This window comes from Mus pahari, chromosome 23 (assembly GCF_900095145.1).
Source record: "Mus pahari chromosome 23, PAHARI_EIJ_v1.1, whole genome shotgun sequence".
Classification (NCBI taxonomy): domain Eukaryota; kingdom Metazoa; phylum Chordata; class Mammalia; order Rodentia; family Muridae; genus Mus; species Mus pahari.
The window spans coordinates 20,316,686-20,343,261 of record NC_034612.1 but is presented as its reverse complement, the minus strand read 5'-3'; the positions used below and the strand labels follow the sequence as shown (position 1 = coordinate 20,343,261).

Sequence of the window (26,576 nt, the reverse complement as noted above, 5' to 3'; positions counted from 1 at the left end):
TGGTCTACAAAGTGAGTTCCAGGACAGCCAGGGCTACACAGAGAAACCCTGTCTCGAAAAACCAAAAAAAAAAAAAAAAAAAAAAAAAAGACAGACAGACGGCTGCGGGTCAGTGTTCAGCCCTATGCTTCCTATGCTTCCTGGCTGGGAATGCACGGTGAGTGACTGCCACCCCACACTCCCCCTGCCCACCTTCCCGCCACGGTGGACTGCACCTACAAACTGTGAGCCCGAATAAGCCTTTCCTCCCTAAGCAGCTTTTGTCCAGGGTTCTGTCATAGCAACAAGGAAGTATAAGTACTACAGAGGGACTCTGAGATCTCAGAATGTCAAAGTTTCTGCTTAGCCAGGGATGGCATGGCCCATGACCTATCTGCTCATTATGCCAACAAGGGACCAGCTCGCAACGCTATTTTGCCGCATTGGGACAACTCAAGCTCCTGTCCTGCGACTACTCCAGCCATGAAAGACCTGTACAGGTTTTCTGTTGTTCTGTTTTGCTTTTGGTAAGGCAGGGATTCATGGAGCCCAGGCTGACCTTGAACCTCCTTTGTAGCCAAGGATGACCTTGGATTTCTGATTCCCCCCTCTTACGTGCTGGAATTACAGGCCTATAAACACTACGCCCGGATTCTGCAGTGCTGGGGATGAAATCCAGGGCTTTGTGGATGCCAGGCAGGTGCTCTGACCACTGAACCACACCACCAGCCCATACCTGCTCATTAAGCCCCTGTTATACCCCAGTCTCTAAGGGCCAGGCTCAGCAAAAAGCAACCAGGAGCCACCGGACAGGTCATAGTCACAGAAGCTGACCTGAGGGCTCCCTCAGGGGCAGCCTCAGAAGGTAGAGGTCCCAAGCAAGGGCAGACACTCGGGTGTCCTGGAGACATCTAGAAGCAAGGCCCTTGTAGTGATGTGCTTGTTTATCCATGAAGGCTTCTACCTCATGAGATCCACAGAGACCTTGAACCCTGTGAAAAGGTCAGATCACTGATGAACTAACTACAGGGGAAGAGGCACAGGGATGCCTTAAGGTCCAAAACCTCTAAAGCTGAGCCCTGGCTGTCCTGGAACTCACTTTGTAGACCAGGCTGGCCTCGAACTCAGAAATCTGCCTGCCTCTGCCTCCCAAGTGCTGGGATTAAAGGCGTGCGCCACCACGCTTCTCTCTCTCTCTCTCTCTCTCTCTCTCTCTCTCTCTCTCTCTCTCTCTCTCTCTCTCTCTCTCTCTCTCTCTCTCTCTCTCTCTCTCTCTCTCTCTCTCTCTCTCTCTGGTTTTTTCAAGGCAGGGTGCCTCTGTGTTGCTCTGGCTGGTCTTGAACTCAAAGATCCACCTGCACCTACCTCCCCAGTGCTGGGATCAAAGGGGGTGTGCTGCCACCACCACAAGCTTAACAATAAAGTGGGGCCCTCTGGGGAGCGAGCTGCCCACAGGACACTGGCCTGTGGACCTGTCTGTGAGGAATTGTTTAAACGGATGCTCAGCCCACTGTGGGCGGTGCCCTCACTGGGCGTGGTCCTGGGCTGTGTAAGAAAGCCTTGCACTAGCAAGGGCTGAGGCAGAGAGTGAGTTAGTGAGCAACATTCCTCCATGGTTTCTGCTGCGTTCCTGCCCGATTTCCTCAAGAACTAGACAGCGAAACCTTGTGTTCAAAACAAACAAACAAGTAAATTAAAATAAAATGAAACAAACAAAAAACAAACAAACAATACAAAAAACAAAAAAAGCCAGTAAGGGTAGACTAAGTTGGGTGTGTAGATTAAGCTCAGGGCATGAGCGTGGCTTCCTGTTCTTCCTGAGAGACCAAGGGTTCCCTGCTATTCCCCGAGCTCTGGGAGCTCACACACACATCTGGATACCACAAGGCCTGAAGCAGTCAGAGAGTAATGCAGGCGGCGGGACCTAGCTTCCTGTCGGGGGCTTGGCTTCTCCTCTCAGCCCCACCCACTGACCCAGTGGCTGCAGAATTAACAAGGCGACCATTCTTTAGGAAGTAAGGAGTTGGGGAGAGGTACAGTCTGACTAGGAGGGATTTCATATCATTTTCCGCAGGGGAAAAAGGCCAAATGCCCTCATAGGGTGCCCAGGCAGGAAGGCACACTTCACCGACTTAGGGTCCCCAAGCAGCCCTGAGTTCTAGAATCATCTGCACCTCTTTTTTGCTTTTGTGGTTCTGCGGATGAAAAATCCAGTCCTTCATGTATGTGAGGCAGGGGCTCTACCACTGAGCCACGCCCCCAGCCCTTCACTGGGGGACTCTAGGCAGGTGCTCTACCACTGAGCCACTCCCCCTGCACCTCACTCAGGGATTCTAGGAAGCCCTTCTTTCATAGAACAGAGCCAATTCCCACCTCTTGATAATGAAGTGAATGCTGTGTCGCTCCTCCAGAATCCTCTTTAGCTTCGGCACTCCGTAAGTACAGGGTCGCTTGAAGGGGATCTTGTCTGGAATACCCACAATTTCCACAGCCTCAGGGTCACAGGCAATCTTCCTATAGGGCACAGGAACCATGTGGTCCAGGCCCAGGGCTTCCGCTGGAAGGGTAAGAACAAGGGTGAATGCAAGGGACAAGTCACCACTGGATACGTACGGTGTGCTGGCCACAGTCCGAGTAACACTGTTGGCTGTGTGTGCTTCTTTCAACTTTTTTAGACAAAGTCTCACTATGTAGCCCTGGCTGACTCAGAACTCGCTATGTAGACCAGGTTAGCCTCTAACTCAGAGATTTGTCTTGTTCCCCTAATGCAGGCATTAAAGAACAGTGTCCCCCAGCAACACACACACACACACACACACACACACACACACACACACACACACACACACTTTTTCTCTGGGTAGCCCTAGCTAGCCTGGAAGTCACTCTATATACAAGGCTAGCCTCAAACTTAGAGGTCCAGCTGCCTTCTGAGTGCTGGGTTTAAAGGTATGTGCCACCACAGCCTGGCCCAGCATCCTTTTTCAAACACTTTAGAAGGTTTACTATTTATTTATTTGGAGTCTAGGCTAAGGGCCACAGCCTGAGTGTGGAGGTCAGAGGACAAGTTGCAGGAGTGGTTCTCTCCTTCCACCATGTGGGTTCCAGAGCACGAGGCTTAGCCGCAAGCACCTTTACCAATTGAGCCATCTTGCTGCCCTTCCCGTTCCTCATTGAGACAGGGTCCTGTTCTATTCCCCAGACCGGCTTCAAATTCACAGTAATCCTCCTGGCTCAGCCTTAAAGTGTTGGGCTTACAGACCAGGCACACCATCACGCCAAGCTCTGAAAACTGCTTGCTTGCTTTGGGCACGCTAGTCCTTGCTTGCGGCTTTTTCTGGTCTCCTCAGGGCTGGGTGTTGTAGCCCAGAGCTGCCCTTCAGTCACTCACTGGCCAAGTCAGGGCTGGGCACAAGCATCCAGGCTGCTTCAGGAACAGCTCATTGTTTTTCTTGTGACATGTCCCAGGTCTGTCTATTGGCAGCGTTGACAGCCAGCTCTACACTGTGAAGTCACACTTAGCTCGTTGTCACATTAAACCCTGGAAATCTCAGCAGCTGTCAAGTCATTTCTCTCCCCCCCCACACACCTCCTGTCTGGGGAGCCACCCTCCCTGCCTTCAGGGTTTGGGCATGAGTTCTGTGGAGTTCATGAGCACTCCTGGCCATGCAGGGACAGCCTTAAGAAACGTTTTGTTCTGATATGGCTGTGTGTGTGTGTGTGTGTGGGGGGGGGGGGGGGTTCTTTGAACTCAGGATTCTCCCAAGAGCTGGGATCATAGGCATGCACCACCATGCCTGGTTTGTATGGTGCATGCTAAGCAAGCACTCCACCAAGAGAGCCATGTCCCTACCACTTTTAGCTTTCCTGACAGCATCTTCTTTTACAGCCCTGGCAGCCTGGACATCTTCATCCTCAGCCTCTAGAAATGGTGAGATTCCAAGCGTGCACCACCAATGCCTGGTGTCTGTCTTTCTCTGTCCACCATATGCACCCCACCCTGTCACTGGCCTATCCCAAGCATATATGGTAGCCAGAAAGACAGCACCAGGGGCTGGAGCTGAAGCCCAGCCGATGTCAGCTCTGACCCAGGTCTCCTTGTCTTGCACACACCCAGAGCCTCTCCACGCCACTTCCTTACAGCCCAGGAGGTTCACCTGGTTACATCAGGAGACTCCTGGACAGACAGCCAAATAGGCCACCCCGGATCCTATGCAGGAGGCCCAGGCCACCCAGCCCACCTAGCATGGGCATCATCTCAGGAAGGCACCTGACTCTCCAGCCTGAGACCTTAGCCTCTTCGAAGCTATCTTTGCATCCTCAGAAAGTATTGTGGACTCCTGGACTCTCATGCCAACTGCTATAGGCAGCCATATCCAAGTTCTCACAGTTGCATGCACTTGCACACAAGGGCCCACAACCATATGATCTTGCACATAAATGCCCACAGCCACATGCACTTGCATATGTGCACACACGGCTGTACCTATCTATTTGTTGAGGACATAGGGAAACACATAGGGGCCTCTTCTCAGAGGAGGAGATAAAATGCCTGGTTTCCTGCCCAGAAGGCAGAGTGGATTTTGTTCGTGACCGGGTAACCTTTGTCTATAGAGGCAGACCAAATCCCCCAGAATAATTATCCTAGACTCTTCCCGCCCTAGACCATTACCCTTCCTGAGGGGAGATGTCACATGGACTTTATGGCCCGCTGACCTCTACGCTGTCAGAGACCACACTAACTAGATTCTAGGCCTCTTGGCTGTAGAACCCACCCTCAGGGTCACATGCCCTTTGTAAAAGAGTTTCCATGTAGTCACACCTTAAGCTTTATTATGCCTCAATCGGACTGACGGGCATGGTTGCTGCCTGGAAACCTTTCCCCTTATTGTAGTATGTTTTACATACGCTGACAACGAACTGCCTGGCGTTAGAATCCCTGAAATCTACTCCAGGCTGACAAAGTCAGTCTGCACTGGGTTCTCATTCTCACTTCTCTACAGGTTTGCTTCCCTCTCGGACACCTCAGGGACCCCATCATGTGTCCACATGTAAGTGCCCACTGCTGTATGCACCTGCATGTAAGTGCCCACTGCTATATGCATCTGCATGTAAAGGCCCACTGCTGTAAGCATCTGCATACCTGTGTCCTTTAGGCATTGGTTGCTATAGCCCTTGGTCACAAGGTCATCTATCCTCCAGGACAAAGAACCTCATACCTATCACTTTGTGTCTCAAGATTTACTGAGTGGAGGCAGAGGCAGGCGGATTTCTGAGTCCGAGGCCAGCCTGGTCTACAAAGTGAGTTCCAGGACAGCCAGGGCTACACAGAGAAACCCTGTCTCGAAAAATGAAAAATCAATCAATCAATCAATCAATCAATCAATCAATCAAAGCAGGAAGCCCAGACAGTAGTGAATACCTGGGAATCCTAGCACCGGGGAGATGGAGGCAAGAGGATGGCTAAGAATTCAAAGCCAGCCTGGACTATAGAGCACTGAATAAAAGTGGGTATGGTGGTGCAAACCTGTCATGGACGGCTCAGGAAGTGGAGGCAGACAATCAGAGGCTCAAAGTCATCCTTGGCTATTCTGGGAGTTTAAAGCCAGGGAAAACGAGACCTTGTCTCTAAATAAATAAGTAAGTAAGACATATTGAAAGAAAGAAAAGGGAAGGAAGGAAGAAAGGTAGGTAAATTAGTCATGTATATAATCCAGTATTTGATGTGCAGAGGTGGTTTGACCTAATAGAGAGTTCGAGGCTAGCCTTGGTTAGGGAGTAGGAGCACACCTCCAAAAATCCAGAAGACGGGAGAGATGGTTTGGTGGGAAAAGGTGCGTCACTGCAAACCGAACCTGGATAGGTCCCAGGTACAAACATGGGACAAGGAAAGAATGAACTGAAGTCTGTCCTCACAGTCCAGCTTACACACAGACACACACAAAACAAGTGCAAAACGTTCACACGCCCAAACGACAGCGACACCACAAAGAAGACAGGGACTCTTGATGGCTCTGCAGGAGCAGGTGCATTCAGCAACAGGCCCGACAACCCGAGTTCAATAGCTGGTACCCAAATGATGGCTAGAGAGACTCAAATCCTGAAAGCTGTCCTCTGCCATGCACACACATGTGATGGACACACACACACACACACACACATGCAAACACACACACACACACACACAAAGTTTTAGCTCAGTTGGTAAAATGCCTTGCACTTTGAATTCAGTGTCTTACAAACATACAGATCCAATTTTGATGTCAACAATCAGTGCAAAAAAGCCAGGAGAGGCCTGCAGTGGTGGTGGCACATGACTTTAATCCCAGCACTTGAGAGGCAGAGGCAGGAGGATCTCTTGAGTTCAGCAGCCTGGTCTACAAAGTGAGCTCCAGGACAGCCAGGGCTACACAGAGAAAACCTGTCTCAACAAAACAAAGCCAGGAGAGGTAACTTGCACTTGTAACCCCAACACTGACTGACAACAGGGAGACAGATGGAGCCCCAGGCCCATTGGCCAGCCTTACTAAACTACTTAGTGAGTTCCAAGCCAGTAAGAGACCCTGTCTCAAAGGATCAGGACAAAGAAGTGGGGACTATTGCAGGATATTTATTTGATCACACTGTGAATCCTGAGACTGTGTTGTTTACTGAAAAAGCTGAGGCTCAACCTTAGCACACACCTTTAATCCCAAACAATGAACGTAAAGTTAGTTTGTAGAAGGAAGCAGCCATGTTTAAAAGTGTTATCTAATTGAGTGACAGACAAAGTGATGAATCAGAGAAAGATTTGACAGAATAGGATACGCCCAGAGGAAAGAGAGGTGACTTAAGAGAACAGTACAGAAGGAGAGAGGGCAGTTTTAACAGGACAGTTTCACAGAGACAGGCTGCAGGGAGAGAACAAGCTAGACACAGGTGAAGACAGATGCGCCAAAGAATGAAAAGGACCCAAAAGATTAGAACATATTGCGGCGTCAAAGGCAGCATGAGGCCAGACAGAGCAATTCAGTCAGAAGTCAGTTGGCATCAGCCAGGTTAGAGAGGAGTTTTGAGCAAGAATAGCTGAATTAAATCAGGCAGCCAGAGATCAGAATGAACTAAAAATTATTATTCAGCAGTAAGTCACAGAGGCTGAAGCCATTCTAGGCCTAAATAAGATTGTATCGAGACTAGAAACTTCCGGGATGTAGGCTAGGTCAGCAGACAGGCGGCAATAAGCCTCTGAGATGACAATGACATTAGGTGAGTAGAAGTTACTTTTACAGGAGTCTTCCAGGAAGATGGCTGCATTGGCTAGTTTTATCAAGCTGAAATGATTTGGGAAGAGAGAACCTCAATTAGAAAATGTCCCCACTGACGATTGATGTGGGAGGGCCCACCTCATGACAGGCAGTGTCACCTGGGGTTGGCAGTTCTGGGTGCTATAGGAAAGCAAGATGGACGAGCCATGAGAGCAAAACAGTGTGCCTCCATGGCGTCTGCTTCAGTTCCTGCCCTGCCTTCCTTCAGTGATGGAGGGTGACAGAGAAGTGTAAGCTGAAATAAAAATAAACCCTTTCCTCCCCAAGCTGCTCTTGGTCATGGTGTTTATCACAGCACCAGGAATGTAAGACAGTTGTTCAGGGCTAAAGGTGCCAAGCCTTGTCAGTCCATGCTTGGTAGCTGGGACTTACACAGTGGAAGGAGAGAGCTGACTCCTATAAGCTAAGCTACCTTCCGACCTCTACTCTTACACTATGGTACACACATATACACAAGCACACACACACTAAGCACATACACACAAACACACGCACACAAACAAGCATGCACACACAAATATATCTAATATATCTAATATATATATATATATATACACATATATACATATATACACACGTATGTATGTATGTATGTATGTATGTATGTATATGAGCGATCTGTCATATACAGAAGAGGGAGTCAGATTCTATTATGGAAGATTGTGAGCCACAAGTAGTTACTGGGAATTGAACCCAAGACCTCCAGAAGTGCAGCCAATGCTCTTAACAGCTTAGCCATCTCTCCAGTCCCAACTATTTTTTTTTTTGGGGGGGGGGGACAGGGCTGCCTCACTGGTGAAGAACTTTTAATGTATCCCTGTATTCTATCTCCAGCTCCATCTAAAACTGGACGTGGTGGTGCACACCTAGGATCCCAGCACTCAGGTAGAGGCAGGGGGATCACAGGTTGAACGTCAGCAATGTCAACGCTGGTCTAAGCTTCAGGAGACTCTGTCTCAGCAACAACACACACACAAAAGGTAGATGATGCTTAAAAAATGATGCCTGCGGGTCTCCTCTGGCCTTGACACACATGCACATATACGCCTGCACACACACACACACACACACACACACACACACACACACACACACACACCAGAACATCAGAGAATATCACAGGGTTGCAGGAACACTCTAAGCCAACAGAGAGCAATGTGTACCCCTGCCCATCTCCCCATAGGTGACTCAAGGTCTGGGGATCTGCCATCGTTCCGCCTCCACCAAGAATCTGCGAAGGAAATATTGACACAACCACCCCCTCCCCAGACAGGGGAGAGCCCACGCCGGATGCCATGCACACTGACGCTGCGCGGGCGCCGGCATATGGCTCATGCTGTTGTGTTGGGGAACACAAGCGACTGCCGCACATAATGAGATGCTCACCCGGTGGGCCGTGCCGCCCACTCACCGTATCTGCTGTTAAACAGAATCTGCACGCACTCCCGCAGGGTATTGATGTCCTCCATTTCCTTGATGAAGGGATCCCACTTCTCTATCAAAACACAGAAGGCCCAGTGAGGACTGCTCCCTAAAATGGGGGCTGCCTCCTGTCAAGAGTCCTGAGTTCCTGCCACTCTCCCTCCAAGAGCCTAGGGTGCCACTCTAAAGCACCCAGGCCTCCCACTCACAGTCACCTCAGCCCCTGTGAGATTTGGGGTGCTCCCTCACTGGCCCCTGTTTCCACTTCTGCATCTCCCAAAAAGCTGTGTAGCTGACCTATCCCTCCCCAGACCACCCTACCTCAGGCAGACAAAAGTCTGGGAATGCTACACATCTTGAGAAAGGAGGGGCTTACTATGTAGTAGATGAGGCCAGACTGGAACTTGTAATCCTCCTGCCTCAGCCTCCTGAGTGCTGGGATGACAGGTCTGTGTCACCATGTCTAGCAAATTAGGCAGGTGCAAGTGGAAGAAGCTAAGGACCCTGTACGTGCTAGATAAGTGGCTTACTGTTGAGCCAAGCTTCCAGCCCCTCATTGAGAAATTCCGGGCAGGGACTCTGGTGGTGAGACCCATTCACAGCCCCACACTGGGGGACTCTTAAACAATATGTGACTGTTCAACCACATTCCCACCCCCCACCCCCACATTTTTCCTTTCCTTTCTTTTGTGTCGGGCCTTACTGTACAGTCCAGGTTGGCCTCAAACAAGAGCTGCCTGCCTCAGCTCCGTACATGTTCCCCTCTTTTTCTTTTCTTTTCTTTTCTTTTCTTTTCTTTTCTTTTCTTTTCTTTTCTTTTCTTTTCTTTTCTTTTCTTTTCTTTTCTTTCCTTTCCTTTCCTTTCCTTTTCCCTTTCCTTTCCTTTCCTTTCCTTTTTCTTTCTTTCTTTCTTTCTTTCTTTCTTTCTTTCTTTCTTTCTTTCTTTCTTTCTTTCTTTCTTTATTTCTTTCAGACAAGAGTCTCACTGTGTAGGTCTGGCTGCCCTGTTACTATGTAGCGCAGACTGGCCTAGAACTCACAGAAATCCTCCTGCCTCTGCTTCCTGGATGCTGAGCTAAGGCCTACACCTAGCTTTTTTTTTTTTCCCTCTCTCACAGGGAGGAATCTAGTTCTTCCCCCTCTGAGGACTGGCTGAAACTTCTGGATTTCTCATGGATAAAATGGAGCGGCTGTGGCAGTAACTTCTGAAGAGAGGTCACGAAAACACAGACTTCCTCCTTCCTCGGTGGTGGATCGCTATCTTTGAGAGCACCAGCTGCCATCTTGTGAGCCTGGTCAGCTGACCCGATATAGAGGCTAGCCCAGGTGCTGCCAGAGTGACCTTACACACCCCTCTCCGGTTTCAGCCCGGCTGACACCATGCCTATGAGTTTATGAGAGATACTACACAAAAACCGACTTCCTCATCTGCTCTGATCATCAGACCTGCTTCTTGTTACCCTGACAGAACTACCAGGAAAACCAACTTCTAGATGTGTTTGTGAGGAAATTTCTACATAGAGGTGCAAAGAAGTGAGGAGACCCACGCCAACTGTGGGTGGTACCATCCATATGCTGAGATCCCAGATTGTTTATATGTGTGTGTATACAATATATTTATATTGGGCTACAAACACTTATTTTAAGCTGCTGTTTGGAGATATTTGTGATGCCCATGGCTGTCACTCATTGAGCAAAAAAACTGTTCCTCCCTTCTTTCAGGAGTGTCTGAGGGACCCCTTTTTAACGGCAGAAAACCACTCTGACAGGGTCCTCGCCAGGGCACCAGCCTACCTGACTTGTCATGGACGATGGAGAAGAGGATGCGCTTGGAAGCATGGACATTCTGGATGAGAGGCCCAGCAGGCCCTGCAGGCGTCTGTCCTAAACAAGGGGGAAAGAGAGGCGTACATTTTGGAGGGGCCCCATGTATGCGAGAGAAACTGAGCCCCATGATCAGGAGGCTCCGGTCCCTTAGCTGCTCTCTGTGCAGGAACTGGGTATCCAGAGGTGGGCACGGTGACATTAGAATCTCATGCCTTTAATTCCATTTATTCACCTACTTATAAAGATCAGAGGACAGCTTGTGGAGGCAGTCCCTCTCCTTCTGTATATGGGTCCCAAGAATTGAACTGAGGTCATCGGGTTTGGAGACAAATGGCTTTAGCTAAGTAAGAACTCAATCAACTGCGCCATAGCCCCCCAACACCCAAATCTGAAATGTCCAGTTGAGGAATCTTGATCCCAAGTATCTTCGATAAGGGCTCACATAAGAATCCCCATTTTACAAATGAAGAAACTGAGGCTCAGTGAGAGACTTGTCCTGTCTCACACACAGCCAGGATAGAGCCCACGTCTACTTCAGACCCAGCTGTTCCGTGCACTCCTAGGAATGCACACCTGGTGCATGTGTGGAGGTCAGAGGACAATTTGTGGGGTTTGATTTTCTTCTACCATATGGGCCTCAGAGATTGAACTCAGGTTGTCAAGCTGGTTGGCAAATTCCTCTGCCTGCTGAACCACCTCATCATCCCTAATTAGTTTATTTATAGCCTCCTCATGGGGCCTCTCTAGAGGCCTCTTGATCCCAAGCAAGGTCTGCCGGAGGCCCAAGTTTAACTGGGTCTCCACAGAATGCAACTGGCCAAACCCCACCCTCGCCCAGAAATACCTCCTCCTTAGAGGTAACCACCCAGAGAGACATGTAGGTCCCCACTACAGCATTACCACAGCAATCAGAGAAATCTTGGGTGCTGGGGACATGGGGCTCAGGCACAGGCCAGCCCATGCCCAGGTCGCTGGGGGTCAACGGGCAGGTTGGCACCTCCTGCTTGAGTTCCCGGATGGTGTGGTTGGGCATCGAAGTGCTGTACAGGAAGTTGGCCATGGAGGATGGGGTGGCGGTGGGGGTCAGGTCTTGGGGAGCGACCTTGGAGGCCTGGCCATGCAGACCACAGTCTCGGGACCCCTTGGGTAGCAGAGAGATACCATTCATCTCCACCTTTGTGTCCTGACCACCGTCATCAGGAGGCCTGGGTGAAAGAGAAGAGATGGGGGACTTCTTTAAATATCTACTCTTGCCTGTAAATGTCTCCCATCACAGATCAAGTAACACTCTATAGAATATAACAGACCTGGGCTACTACAGGTATTCTGATGGGGTAGGATGGAAGCCAGGCTCCACTTTGTGGGTACAATGTACCCGATACCAAGTACTAACCACGGGAAGACCCAGGCCTGCACCAAGCCTGCCTCAGTGCTCCAAGCCACCAATCCCATCCTCCACCTGGCTCCTTCCCATCCCATCTGTCCCTCCTGCTCATGCACTGCCGGGGAAGATGAAGTCCCTGGCTATGCTGGTCCCATGGTCTCCACCTTGGCCCAGCCTTAACCTCACCTTCCATCTGCCTCTTAGGAATCTTATTCATGGCCCAAGCTCACATCCAGACCATTTGGCTCTCTCAACTCAAGATATTTACAATTAATCCATGTTTTTGAGACAGGCTCTCATTTAATAAGCAAGGTAGCCTCAAATTCACGGTGGTGGTTTGAATATGTTTGGCCCATGGGAAGTGCATTACTAGGAGGTGTGGCCTTGTTGAAATGGGTGTGGCCTTGTTGGAAGAAATGTGTCAGTGTGTAGAGAGGCTTTGAGTTCTCTTAGTGCACAAGCGCGAGTACAGAAGAGATTTCCTTCTGGCTGCCTCTGGACTGGGATGTAGGACACTCAGTTCTTTCTGCAACACCATGTCTACCTGGATGCTGCCAGGCTTCCCATCATGATGATAATGGACTGAACCTCCGAAACTGTAAGCCAGCCCCAATTACGACAGAAGCTGGTAGCAGGGACTAGGGTGTTGCTGTGACAGGCCTGACCATGCTTTTGTTTGGAGGAACGTGGATTTGGGAACTTTGGATTTGGAAAGCAGTGGACTGCTTTACGTGGGGCTTAACGGGCCTTCTTAGTAGAAACACGGAAGGCAGTGGTGCAGAGGGTGATTTGAACAGTGTGGGCCTGGCCCAAGAGGTTTCAAAAGAGGAGAATTTTAGTGCGTGGCCTAGAGACTTTCCTTGTGATGATTTGATAAAGAATGTAGCTGCCCTGTCTGAACAGTCTGCCTGAGGCTAAGGTGAAGAGAGTTCAGATTAATTGCATTGACAAAGGAAATCTCTAAAATGCCTAGTTTACACTTCGTCATGTGGTTCACTCTTATGAGGAACATTTTTCTTTTTTTCATTAGGCATAGCAAGGTTAGAAAGGAAAAACACAAAATGTATGGTTTAAAGATTAAAGGGGCACCAGGAAGTGGAATGTAGATAAATCCTGTGTTCACTCACGGATATTAAATGGAATTAAGGAACTGGTAACTTCAGGGCAAGATCCCACCCAGCTAAGCTTATTTATGCCTTTGCAGTTGAGCAAGGGATAGCTATATCATGTTAGGTGTTGTGATGATCTGGTTATTGTTTTCATTCAGAGGTATGATTATGTCTCAAATTGACAAAGGATGGATTGTGATTGCTATTCTCAGTTGCCAATGTGACTGACTATATTTGGAATGAACAATAATCCAGAACTTATAAAGATCTTGTGAAAAGGTAAAGAAAAGCTTAGGTCCAGGCCGTGAACATGCCTTTAATCCCAGCACTGAGACAGTCATGCAGAGCTATGAGTTCAAGGTCAGTCTACAGAGTAAGTCCCAGGACAGCCAAGCTTAGGCAGTTAAGGAACTGGAAAGCAGAAAGCTAGTGATAATGTACTAGAACAAGGTAGGAGAGGCAGGTTCCAGCCCTAGCAAGCAGCAGAACTCAGCAGCTTTGGCCATGTGGCTCTGGTTTTAGAGTTAAGAATGGAAGGAACTACTGGGACAATTGATGCTGGTGAGCTGGAGTTAAAAAATTAGTGATGATTAAGAAGAAGCCAGCATCACTGAGATGAAATCTTCTGGGAAGCATAAAGAAACTGTGTTCCAGAGACAGCCGAGGTTGTGCCTCGTGCTGCCGCTGGACTTGGGAATGGGTAAGAGTCACCCAGATAGTACTGGTTTGGAAGGCATGAAGGGGTCATGAAGAGCAGCTGAGGCTTGGCACTGTGGGAGGCCAGGAAAGGCCACTGGTAAAGCTGTAGCTTCAGTTGCAATTGATGGCCCAGGACGGAAGGGGTCATACAAATTAGATGAGACTTGTTGGCACCAGGAAAAGAACTTAGGAGAGGATATTGATGAAGCCTATTTGCAATGAAAGACCCCCCCCCCCCCACACACACACATATTGGGAATCCCAGTACCAAAAGATAATCACCAAGAATAGCAACAACAACGGGAGTGGAGTCAACCAGAGCCCACAGTGCTATAGAGGGCAGAGCTGGAGAAGCAACACCCGCCCTTTGGGGGAGCCCAGAAGATCATGTGTGCATCCCAGACACTGGAACAAGACGCTGTAAAGCTGAAGTTGCTTTGGATACCTCAAGATGTTAGAGATGCCAGAACCGTGGGACAGTTGCCGAGCCAAGCTGCTAATGGGCAATCGAACCAGCCTCAGCAAAAGCAGTGTGTTGCAGTTAACAAAGGATGAAAGGAGTTAGAGATCTGAAGAGCGCTTTGACATCAGACATGGAGGTGCAGAGTTTGGACTTTGCCCAGCTAATTTCCTGACTTGCTTTGGTCCATTATTTCCTCACTATGACATTCTGGATTGGTAATGTACATCTTGTGATGTTGGAAGTATGTGATCAGCTTTTTGATTTGGATTTTTATAGGGGATTACAGAGGATTTTTATAGGGGATTGCACGCATCTCAGAAGAGACTTTGAACTGCTAAACACTGTTGAGATTGTGGTCGACTATAGGAACTTTTGAAGTTGAACTAAATGTCTTTTATACCATGCTATGGCTTGGTATAGCCCCCATGGACTTGCATGTTTGAACAAGCCTCTAGGGCCAGGCAGTGGAATGTGGTGGCGTATGGAAAATGGCACTAGAAGAAGGTACGGCCTTGTTGGAGGGAGTGTGTCCTTATGTAGGTGGACTCTGAGGTGTTCTATTGTTCAAGTTCTGCCCAGGGCGGTGGAGTCTCCTTCTCAATGCCTTTGAATCAATATGTAGAACCCTCAGTTCCTTCTGCAGCACTGTGATTGCCTGGATGCTGCCGTGCTTCCTGCCATGATGATAATGAACTGAACCTCTGAATCTGTTAGCCAGCCCCAGTTAAATGTCCTTGAAAAGAGTTGCTGAGTTGCCTTGGTCATGGTGTCTCTTCACAGCAATGAAACTCTAACTATGCAATAGCAGACGACCTTGAACTCCTGATCCTCTGACCTCTACTTCCCAAAAGTGCTGCGATTATGGACATGCAATCCCGCATGACAGTATCAACTCTGCTACACGTCATCATCATGTGTCTCTGACCCTACAAACCCTACGAGTGACTCACCCCTAAGCCAGAATTCTTCGGGGCACTGACACATTGATCCCTCGGGAAAATTTCAGTCAGCCCCTGACTCAGATCACACTGCATGACTGGGCTGTACCCTTGCTTCCTCCATTAGACCCAAAGCTTTCCCAAAAGGGTCCCCCCAGGGTGTCTCTAACATTCTGCCCTCTGGCTGGCTACGTAGTGAGACACTTAGGTTTGTTTGCCTTTTGTTTTTGAGAGTCAGTCTCACTATGTGACACTGCTGGCCTGGAATCTGCCAGGGTAGCCTCAAACTTAGAGATCCACCTGCCTCTCCCTCAGAAGAGCTCAGAAGAGCACGCACCACCACACCCCACATGTTTTAATTGTCAACTTGACATTCTCTAAAATCACGAGGGAAGAGTCTTAAAGAGAGGTTTAGACTAGGTTAGCCTGTGGCTATGTCTGTGGGAAGACTGCCCTGGATATACTAAGATGGGGACACCAGCAGCCCACTGCGGGTGGCATGATTCCCTAGGCAGGGGATTCTGAATTGTCTAAGAATAGAGAAAGCAAGCTGAGGGCTGGCATGTATGCCTGAATTCATCCCTTTTGGCTCGTGAGTGTGGAGGTAATGTGAATAGCTGCTTCAGATTCCTGTCGACTTGACCTTCCTACAGTGATGGATTATAACCTAGGATTTGTAAGCCAAATAAACTTTTTCTCCCTTCATGGGCTTTTGTCAAGGTTTTTTGTTTGTTTGTTTGTTTGTTTGTTTTTAACACAGTAAAAGGAAATGAAACCTGGACAGGGCTTACTTACCTCCTGAGCTTAAACCGAATTCGGTGACTGTGCTCCAATATGGCCATGAGCGCCTTGGGGTCATACTCGGCTGGTCTCCGGAAGGCCAGGCCCTCGGGCAGCCCCTGCACGGCCAGTAGCCCCGGCTCCCTGAGCAGCCTCTCATAGGGCAAAGGTACCACAGTGGCCCTGCCCATAGCCTCACCTGTCAGAGAGGGAACAGAGAGGGTCTGTGCTGGCCGGGTCTTGGCTAGGTACATCGGGAGCCAGGCACACGCTATAGAATGAACGACACAGCCCCACTGTGGACATCTGAGGGCTGGAGGGAGACGACAGGAAGGCCCATGTGCCGGGCTGGCTGGTAGACAAAACTTAACAGGTGATGGATGGCTCAATTTTTAACCTCAGGCTTATCTTTTACGAATGTAACTATGGCTCCAGAATAACCAGGAGGCAGAATACGGGTGGGGAGATGGTAAGATGTGGCTGTCCAAGACAGGTGACTGGATAGGGACACACATGCCGAGGAGTCGGGGGCTGGAAAAGGGTTGGAGTGGGGAAAGCCATGTCTTGGGGTTCTTGTTTGGCTCGGGGATGGGGGAACCCACAGTGCAGGAGCTGGGCAGAAGTGAGCAAGGCTAGGCTTGGGGTTGGGTGAGGGAAAGGCAGGGCAGACCTGGGCAGGACACCGCTAGGCAGGGGTAAGCTGGGTTTGGGTAGGCTGAGTGCGGCAGGGCATAGCTGAAGGAGAGTGGACTGGGCAGGGCTGGGCTAAAGAGGGTAGGTTAGGCAGGGCTAGATGGAGCAGGGTTGGACTGGGATGGGCAGAGTAAGTGGAGCTGGATTAGAAATACGGCTGGGTCGAGGCGGGTTGGGCTAAAGTGGGTGAGCAGAGCTGAGGGGGATGGGACACAGATGAGGGAGGTGGGACACAGATGAGAGGGTGGGGAGGGGTGGGGTGAGAGGGGTGGGTAGATGGGGCTGAGCCCTGTGAGGTGTGGCTGGGTAAGGCACAGTGGCAGACAGCTGGGCAGGTGGGTGGGGCTACACTGGGTATGGATAGGGCTGTGCTGATGTGGTGGTGCTGGGCAGCGTTGTGCTGAGGTGGGCGAGGCCCAAGGTTGACCTGGGTAGGGCATGGCCAGACAGGAATAGGCTGATTTGGCTGGCGCTAGGTGTGGCTAAATTGGATTTGGCAGGGATTCCGCCTAGGCTGAAATGGGTGTACCCACAGTGAGCAGAAGTGGGCAGGGCAGAGCTGGGGTAGGAGGAGCTAAGTCAGTTCTGGCTGGACTGAGACCAGCAGAACAGGCGGGGCTAAGATGGAAGTATGGCTGGATGAGGCTGGCTCAAGATGGGTGTGGCTATGCTAAGAGGGTTTAGGATGCTCTCACGGGGCAAAGCTGGGCAGACCCGGATATGGAGGGACCGGGCAAGGAAAAGGGTCTGGGTCTGACACCAGTGGGCAGGGATAGGCAGGATGGAGTGGAGTTGGATTGAACTGGGTAGAATAAAGGCGGGGCTGAGGTGGGTGGGGCCAGGCGGAGCTAAAGTGGGTGGGGCTAAACAGAGTAGAATGAGATTAGGTTGAGGTTGGTGGGGCAAAACAGGGTGGAGTTTGGTTGAGGTGAGGTGGGTGGAGCTAATCAGAGTGTAGTGGGGCAGATGAGGTGGGTCAGGTTTGCGTGGCTGGGCTGAGGGATAGGGTTCGGATAAGGGTGGGTGGGCAGAGCTGGGTGAGGCTGAAGTAGACAAGGCAGGTGTGGGTAGGCTGGACTCCCACCCACCCGTTTCCGGAATGGAATGAGGAAGGATCTTACTATAAAGAACATCAAACACTTCCTCTACCATCTTCTGCAGCAGGTACACATCCGAGCACTGCTCCAGAGAGGACCGCGGGATGTTCCGGCCACCGCCTTCACAGCGCTGCACCTTTTTAGGGTGTCCTGCTTCTGGATCGTTCCACAGGGGTCCCCCTGGGCGACAAGAGCACATGGACCGTAGGCTGATGTCAAGCAGGTGCACATCCAAATTAGTTATCTTTAACTGTCAACAATCTCAAAAGGACAGTCTCCAATGAACTAGCGAGATCACTGCTTCTCAACCAGTGGGTCTCGACCCTTCCCTCCCTTTGAGGATGGGTGAATGGGTTCACAGGGGTTGCCCTAAGACCATCAGAAAACACAGATATTTATGATTCACAACAATGACAGCAAAGTAATTTTATGGTGTGTGTGTGGGGGGGGTGCCTACAGCATGTGGAACTACATTAAAGGGGCTCAGCTTTAGGAAGGTTGAGAACCACTGATCTACGTCAATATGGTCACAGGCATATAAGTGGAGAATTGTCTTGATGGTTAACCCACCCAGCCCATCGTGGGTGGCACCATTCTCTAGGAAGTGGGATTCCAAGCTATATGATGCAGAGGAAGCCTAGAGGAGGGCAAACAGCCTCCCTGCTCTTGACTGTGGATGTGGTGTGACTAGTTGCCTGAACTCTGAAACTAAGACTGCAACCAGGAATCATCAAACAAATAAACCCTACCCACACCCCCAGTTTCCCAGGGTTTGCTCCTCCAGTTGGGAGAGACGTTAGCACATATCTTTATGAAATATTGGGGGTTTTTTTGGTTTTTTTTTGAAACAGGGTCTCTCTATGTAGGCTGGGGCTGGCCTTGAACTCACAGAGACCCGTCTGCCTCTATTTCCCAAGTACTGGGATTAAAGGCGTACTTGAAGCTACATCATAGCGGGATAAACGGAGGATGAGCAGGATGAGGGGACCCTATGGCCCCTTCCAGCTTGGAGCTAGCTCTCCTTGGAAACCTTCCAAGCTTGAAATAAAATATCTCAATTCTGGATGTTATAAATAGCGACTTTCTGGCTGTGGAAAATAAGACACACTGTCCCTAGGAAGGTTTAGAATGGGAGGCTACAGGACTCTGCCACATCCCACTACCTGAGCCCACCCTTAGAGACTACAGTCTGGGAAGCACCTACATATATGATCCACCTATAAACCTGCTAACTGTACATGCAGTGCGGGATTAGTCTGATATGGCTAATCCTAGAACGAAGGAAGCCACGAAAACTACCAACAAAACCATCAACAGCTCGTGTCTGGGTGTCCATGGGGACCCCTGGCATCCTCCCCCACCCCACCCCCAGATCTATCTCGACTTTGAAGAAGCAAGGATCTGAGAGCTGGAGTCCTGACCTTGAACGATGCATACCGTGGTGGCTGCTATTGTTTGTTACCGTGGTCTGAATAAGAATGAACCCACAGGCTCTTATATTTGAATGCTTGGTCACTAGGCAATGGCGCTATTTGAAATGATTACGAGGTGTGGCCTTGTGGGAGGAAGTGTGTCACTGTGTCACTGGGGGTGGACTTTGAGGTTTCAAAAGCTCATGTCAAACCCAGACTCTCTCTCTTCCTGCTGCCTGTGGATCCAGATTTAGAGCTCGCAGTTACCTCTTCAGCACCATGTCTGCGTGCCACGATGCTAATGGACTAAACCTCTGAACCTGTGAGCCAGCCCAAATTAAATGTTTTCTTGTATAAGAATTGCCTTGGTCATGGTGTGTCTTCACACAGCAACAGAAACCCTAAGACAGTTGTCAAACTGAGTAAATCTGGAATTAACTAAAACCCAAATGACAGGGCAAACCTCTGCACAAGTTTATCCTTTCCTTCTCTCTCTCTCTCTCTCTCTCTCTCTCTCTCTCTCTCTCTCTCTCTCTTTCCTTCCTTTCTTTCTTTCTAAGATATATTTATTTATTTTATGTATGTGAGTACAATGTGGCTGTCTTCAGACACCAGAAGAGGAGATCAGATCCTATTACAGATGGTTGTGAGCCACCATGTGGTTGCTGGGAATTGAACTCAGGATCTACGGAAGAGCAGGCATTGCTCTTAACCTCTGAGCCATCCTCTCTCCAGCCTGGGGGATTTTTTTCTTAATTAAATCATTTGAAGTGGAAAGACTCACAACTTCTAATCTTTGAGGTGGAAAGATAAACCTTTAATCCAGATCTTTTGAGGTGGGCAGATCCACCCTTTAATCTGTACCACACCCTCAGCTGGCAGCCAATATAAAGGACACGGAAGAAGAAATCTAGCTGGCTCTTTGCCTGCTTGCTCCAAGTCTTGCTAGCAAGCCCACTCCTTCACTGGTATTAGAGCCTACTTCTTCCAGATTCCAGTGTATACTAGAAGACCAGCAGAGACATTCGGCCTCACGAAATGAACAACTACTGGATTCTTGGCCCTTCTGTGGGTGGATAGCCATTATTGAACTAGCTGGATCACAACCTGTAAGCCACTCTAATAAACCTAAAAAAAATTATTACACACACACACACACACACACACACACATATATATAATTTATATTGCAGACATACATATTCAATACATTTTTTCCCTATAAATTCTGTTCCTCTTGAGAACCCTGACATGTGCACGTACTTTCAATGCTGGGATGAGTCTCAGTGACTCAGTTTCTCACTCTGCATACCATGGGTGACATTTTCGTGACCCTCTGGAAAAGGTAATGAGGTATCACGCCAACAGCCCCAGCATGAAGTGCCGTTCAGTTTTGGGGATGAAACCTGGAGCCTTGGGAATGCTAAGTAAAGCACTGGACTGCTGGGCCACAATACTGCTGGGCGATTGATTCTAGGCAGGCACTCTACGTCTGGAGCCACCCTGACTCAGAGCTGTTCATACCTACAGCCCATGTGTACTGAGCATTTCCTGGCCAAAACAAACAGCAGCATGTCACCTCACAAGGCAAGTGCAATACACTCACACTTGATAAAACAACTGTGGCTGGTCCCTATCCTCAGATACACTCAGTCAAAAGGTAGAACTGAGGCTGGGAAGGTGGCTGGTTTGGCAGAATGCTTGCCTAGTGTGCATGAAGTCCCTAGTTCCACCCCAGCATCCTATGCAGCAGAAAGGGTGGTGAGTGCTCTCCGCTCCTGGGAAAGTGGAGCCAAGAAGACCAGGCGTTCAAGGCCAGCCTGGGCTACAGAAGAACCTGACTTAAAACAACAAGGGGTCAGCGAGATGGCTCTGCAGGTAAAGAAGCTTGCTGCCAAGTCTGAAGACCTGAGTTCAATTCCTAGTGGTGGAAAAGAAAACTGACTGTAGCGAGTGTCCTGATGTCTATATTCATGCCACAGCATGCACCTGCCTATATAAGCAGAATGAAACAAACAAAAAAAGAACAATAATCAAAAATAAGTAGACCAATAGCTGAGGGTGTAGTTCAATACCAGTGCACTGCTACATAGGCATAAGGACCCAGGTTCTATCTTCAGTACCTTTGAAAAGTAGAGTAGAATTGTAGAATTGGGTTATTGCACTGGGCCTCAGTGTTTCCCTCTAAAAATGGGCACATAGATGTGGGTAGTTATAAGGCTTAGTGACAGGAGCTGCTGGTTCCATTTGGAACAACCTTGTGTCTTTAGGCTGGACAAAGCAGGGGGCACAGGGATGGGCCAGGACCCTTGTCCTTTAGACAGAGCAGGGTCCTGGTCACGGAGAACATAGGATACTCACGGCAGAACCTGAGGAAGTCTGACTGCAGCTCCTTCCGAGTGTTCAGGAACACCCTTCCCTTCTCGGTGCCCATCACGAAGACGCTCTCATTGTGTACCGCCACGCAGGCCACCTCCGTGTTCAGCTTGGAGAGCGCCGAGCACTGTGGGAGAGGTGGGTGTGTGAGCTAAGTCAAGACCAGCCTGGACCAGCCTAGAACCCAGCATAGCAGTATGTGCCTGTAATCCAGCACGTGGGAGGCTGAGACAGGAGGATTAGGCATCTGAGGCCAGCCCTAGCTACAGAGACAAGGCTATTGATGAGATGCGTCTTCTAGACCACTCTGGGACACAGGATAGTGACCACCTTCCACAAACTGTAAAAATGCACCATGCAGCCTGTTCCTCAAGATGGTGGCAGTAGAATTTCAATACAGGAAAAGTATCTCTAGCAGCAGCGCTGTCAAGATGGCTCAGTGGATAAACTGCTTGCCTTCCAAGCACAAAGACCTGAGTTCGATTCCCAGCACTCATGTGAAAGCGCTGGGCGTGAGGTTGGGAGCTGTGGGCAGGCAAAGCTTTTACAGCAAAGTGTAATGACCGGAGTTTGGATCTCCAGCGCCTGTATAAATGCTGGGTAGCTGGGGCAGCGCTCCTTTGTGTCCCATCAGCTGAGAGGTGTATGCAGGAGATCCTGGGAGCAAGCTGGCTCAAGGCTAGTCCAGTTGGCAAAGGCTGGGTTCAAGGGCAACATCTGCCTCAGTATGGAAGACAGTGACGGAGGAAGATGCTGGCCTCCACACACAGTATGATCAAGTAGTCACTGGGCTTCAGAGCATAGAGAGCCTCGGATCTAGATGGTTCTTGCTGTGTGCTGCCAAAGATGCAAACACACATAACACATACACACGCACACACACACACACAGGTGCAAGCACATCTAACGTGTGTGTACCAGCCAGGTATGGTGGCACACACTTGCAGTCCCAACACTAATGAGGTTGACAGAGGAGACTCCCTGGGGCTTTCTGGCCAGTCAATCTACTTGATGAGTTCAAACCAGTGTGAGGTCCTGAGATCCTGTCACGAAACCACAACCAGGTGATCTACAGTCAGCCCATCCCGGATGTGCCTGGCTTCATCTTGTCTCAGAAGCTAAGCAAGGGTGGGTCTGGTTAGTACTTGGAGATTCCCTGTGGGTACTAGGCTTAGCTGGCTCACATCTGTAATCTCAACATTCACGGGGCCTGAGGTAGGAGGATTGTCATGAGTTCATGGTCAGCCTGGACTACACAGTGAGTTCCAGATCAGCCTGAACGATAGAGTAAGGTCTCAAACAAGGGGAATGGCATGCGAAGATTGTGAAGTGGAGTTGTGACCTCTACTTGCATGCATACAACCCCACCCCTACCTCCCACCCCACCACACACGCAGACTTTTCGGTGGCTACACCAAGCTGGCTTACCTGGTTATAACCAGGACTACGGTATATAAATCTCTCGAAAGCAAAATCCTGTCTGTAAACCCAGTAGCACACAGTTGGCACTATAATAAATGCTGGTCTTGGGCTGTTGAGATAGCTCAATGGTAAGATCCAGGTTCATTACCCACATGGTGGCTCACAACTGTCTGAAACACCAGTTCCAGGCGATTCAACACCCTCACAGACATACATGTAGGCAAAACACTAGTACATATAAAATTTAAATGAATAAGTGAGTGAATGAATGAATGAATGAATGAAGTCTTGAGCCATGTGTCATGTGACACACCTTTAATCCCAACTCCTGGGCGTCAGAGGCAGACGGAGCTCTTGAATTTGAGGCCAGCCTGGTCTACAGAGGGAGTTCCAGGTCAATCAGAGCTACACAGAGAAACATTGTCTCGAAAAACCAAAAAAATAAAATAACCTAAAATAAAAGCTGGTCTTTGTGCCAACTAGCATTTTAAGAAGAACTCGTCCCAGGGTCACACAACACAGAACTTGCCTTAAGCAAAGAGGAGTGACTAGGGAGGACGCCATGAGTTTCAGGACGGCCTACGGTGTGAGAGACTGACCCAAAACAAAATGCTGAGGGTGCAAAATATCGCTGGTGGTGCGGTCCATCGGGGCACATGACAGTCACGCCACCACCGATGCCCGGCAGGCTGGTGAGGTTCAGGATACACGTTGTTCAGAACTACCTAGAAAGGAGGCTCTCTGTGCTTAGGAGACCAGGGACTCTGTATCTGACCACGCTGTGTGACCTCCTCTGAGTTTCCACTTTATCACCCTAATATACTATATACCTGATATACACCAGACAGATCTACTCCTGTTTTCCCTCAGGTGTATGCAAGAGTGGTGCCAGGGGTCCGAACCCAGAGTGTACTTCATGCTAAACACTTTCTTTATCAGTGAGTCTAAGCTAGTCCTTTTAGGGTTTCACTTTGTAGTCCAGGCTGGTCTCGAACTCAAGATTTCCCTATTGCAACCTCCCGATTGTGTGATTCCAGGTATATACATGTATGTATGTATGTATGTATGTATGTATGTTCATGCATATCCTGGTGTCTCTACACAAGTGTGCATGTGTGTGGAAGCTTGAACTTGCTAGCCAGGCCTCCGTTATACTGGGATTACAAGTGTGGGCTGCCAGACCTGACTTTTTTAATCTGGATTCTGGGGGGATTGAACTCAGGTCCTCATGATTGCAAGGCAAGCACTTTACCACTTGAGCTATCTCTCCAGTCCCCAGCAATAAGAGATTTTGATGGGCATAACCTCTCAATTCTCCCACCTTGCCCTTGGGCTCTTTTCCCACCTGGCCAGCCACTCACCATGGAGTCTAAGGCGGACACCAGACTGTTGATGAGTTCGTCCTTGCGAGCAAAGGTGGAGTTCCAGCGCTCAGACCCACAGCCGTTGGTGGGGATGTCACAGTGCTTCCCCAGCAAGGCCATGGTCACCTAGAGAAAACAGAGAGGACACAGTGGGTAGTGGACACATGGTGTAACTGGGTAGGCAGAGCTGGCTTCCAGGGTCATTTGGAATTCACAAGTGGGACAGAGGCCAGCTGGCCTTCCTGACCATTATTCAAGGGCCTCAAAGGTACAGCAGAGATTTGAACTTCCACAGGCCAGGAGACAGCAGCGACTGCAGAAACCTGCAGGTATCTAAGCAAATGACCTATAATTACTTCCTCCTATTTGAATGAAACATTCTCGGAGAATTTGAACATTCCCTCCTAGAGGGAGGTTCCTGAGACTCAAGGACAAAGCAACTTAACACCACTCGAGTTCCAGAGATGCAACATTTTAGGAGTGACATCAACCATGATGAGGTGGGCTTTTTGAGTCACCCACATTATGACAAGTAACCCCTCGCCCATTGCGGTGGTTTGAATGAGACTAGCCCCCACAGGTTCATATGCTTGGATGCTGTATCGCCAGTTGGAGACCTGTTTGAGAAGGATTAGGGGGTGTGGTCTTATCAGAGTGGGTGTGGCTTACTACAGGAAGTGTGTCACCGGGGGTGGGCTTTGACGCACGATGTCGCTCTGCCTTCTACCCCTAGATAAGGATATAAAGCTCTGGGCTACTATCCTAGTGCCACACCTGTCTACTTCCTGCCAATGATGACCATGGACTAACTCACCCTCTAATACTGCAAGCAAACCTCTCTCTTAAATGGGTTTTGTTTTCCTGTAAGTTGTCTTGGCCATGGTTTCTCCTCACCGCACTCTAACAACAACTAAGACATCCATGCTTCTGTAAATAGCCACTCACTCATTCACCAAGCTCGTCTCCAATAGAATTTTTCCTTCAATCTACGGTTGTCGGTGCCTTCGTGGGGCAGACATTTGGTCACGTATCTTCACACCAGCAGCATAGCTGAGGGTCATGCTCCAAGGAACAGTACCTAGGGATTCAATCCGTCACTAATGTGAGCCCAATACCATGACAGGTCCTACGTGCCGCTGTTTTCTACAAACGAAACGCCAGTCACAGCCCTCTCCTGCTCACACAGTTCATGGCTGCCTAGTGCCCACCTGTTCTGAACAAGGCTTTATTTTCCAGCTCTGGTTCCTTGAACTCAAGCTCTTTCTCTTTCCGCCTGTTAAGAACTGAGATTACCAGCCTATGTCCACATCCCCATAACCAATCCTTTGGGAAAGGCACCGGACTGCCTCACCCATGGCTTAGCTGGGCATTGCCCACGTCAGCTCTGTACACGCCTCTGGGCTTGGTCACAAGCGCCCAGATCAAGGCCACTGCTGAAGCCTAAGTCTGCTTCCTGGATATGGGCCATGGACTTGGAGCAGGTGCAGACAGCCACAGGCTACTTCCTCAAACCAGGGATTCTCTAGGAAAGGACTTTGTACCGACTTACTGAAACTGCTCACAGCTCCTCCTCTAAAGGCTTCTTTGGCTTGCTCAAGCTTAAATCCAAAGATAGGGTTGCTGATGGCTGCTATCCCAAGAAAGGGGAGTGAGGGGGTCCTGCTAGCTGCCTCTGAGAGCACCTGCCCCTCTGGCCTAAGTAAAAGGAGGCAAGGAACAAAGGCGGGACACTATCTGGGCTTGTTCCCCAGGGCCCTCTGAGGCCCCTGGCTGGGTGTGTCACCCAACCATAATGTTGTACATCCACACCCTATTTGCCACCTGTCTGCCACCTGTCAGCAGGGATTCTAGACACTCACTGGGTGGGGTAGCACACAGCCAGGTGGCAGGGCCTCCAGGCCCACAGCCTAAAAAAAGGCACCAAGCTGAGGATGTCTACTGCCACTACAGCTGACTCCCAGACTGTACACTGTGCAAGGGCCAAACTGCCTCTGTCCACCACGGCTGACCCCCAGGGCCCAACTCATTGTCTGGTGTGTGTGTGTGTGTGTGTGTGTGTGTGTGTGTGTGCAACGGGCTAGGTACAGAATCCCAGACACTCTCCAAACCTGGCTTCAGTGACCTGGGAAACTCAAGACAGCACCAGGGCCATGAGGTACCGTATACCTCAGCAAGAAACACCAGATCACTGCATCAGAATGGAGAGCATCGCTGGGCGTGGTGGCGCACGCCTTTAATCCCAGCACTCGGGAGGCAGAGGCAGGCGGATTTCTGAGTTCGAGGCCAGCCTGGTCTTCAGAGTGAGTT

At 49.6% G+C, this 26,576-nt stretch overlaps 1 protein-coding gene across 1 annotated transcript in view; it reads right to left on the bottom strand.

Annotated features, from left to right (window-relative positions):
• The window catches only part of Gtf2ird1 (GTF2I repeat domain containing 1), a 98,882-nt gene that overhangs the window by 36,705 nt on the left and 35,601 nt on the right, over positions 1-26,576 (bottom strand). The window contains exons 2-9 of the mRNA XM_021187183.2: positions 24,267-24,395; positions 21,469-21,610; positions 17,720-17,875; positions 15,921-16,104; positions 11,433-11,737; positions 10,500-10,589; positions 8,695-8,778; positions 2,353-2,536 (exon numbers count right to left, since the gene is read on the bottom strand). Coding sequence (XP_021042842.1) covers positions 2,353-2,536; positions 8,695-8,778; positions 10,500-10,589; positions 11,433-11,737; positions 15,921-16,104; positions 17,720-17,875; positions 21,469-21,610; positions 24,267-24,389 — 1,268 coding nt within the window. The 5' untranslated portion in view covers positions 24,390-24,395. The remainder of the gene's footprint in view (positions 1-2,352; positions 2,537-8,694; positions 8,779-10,499; positions 10,590-11,432; positions 11,738-15,920; positions 16,105-17,719; positions 17,876-21,468; positions 21,611-24,266; positions 24,396-26,576) is intronic.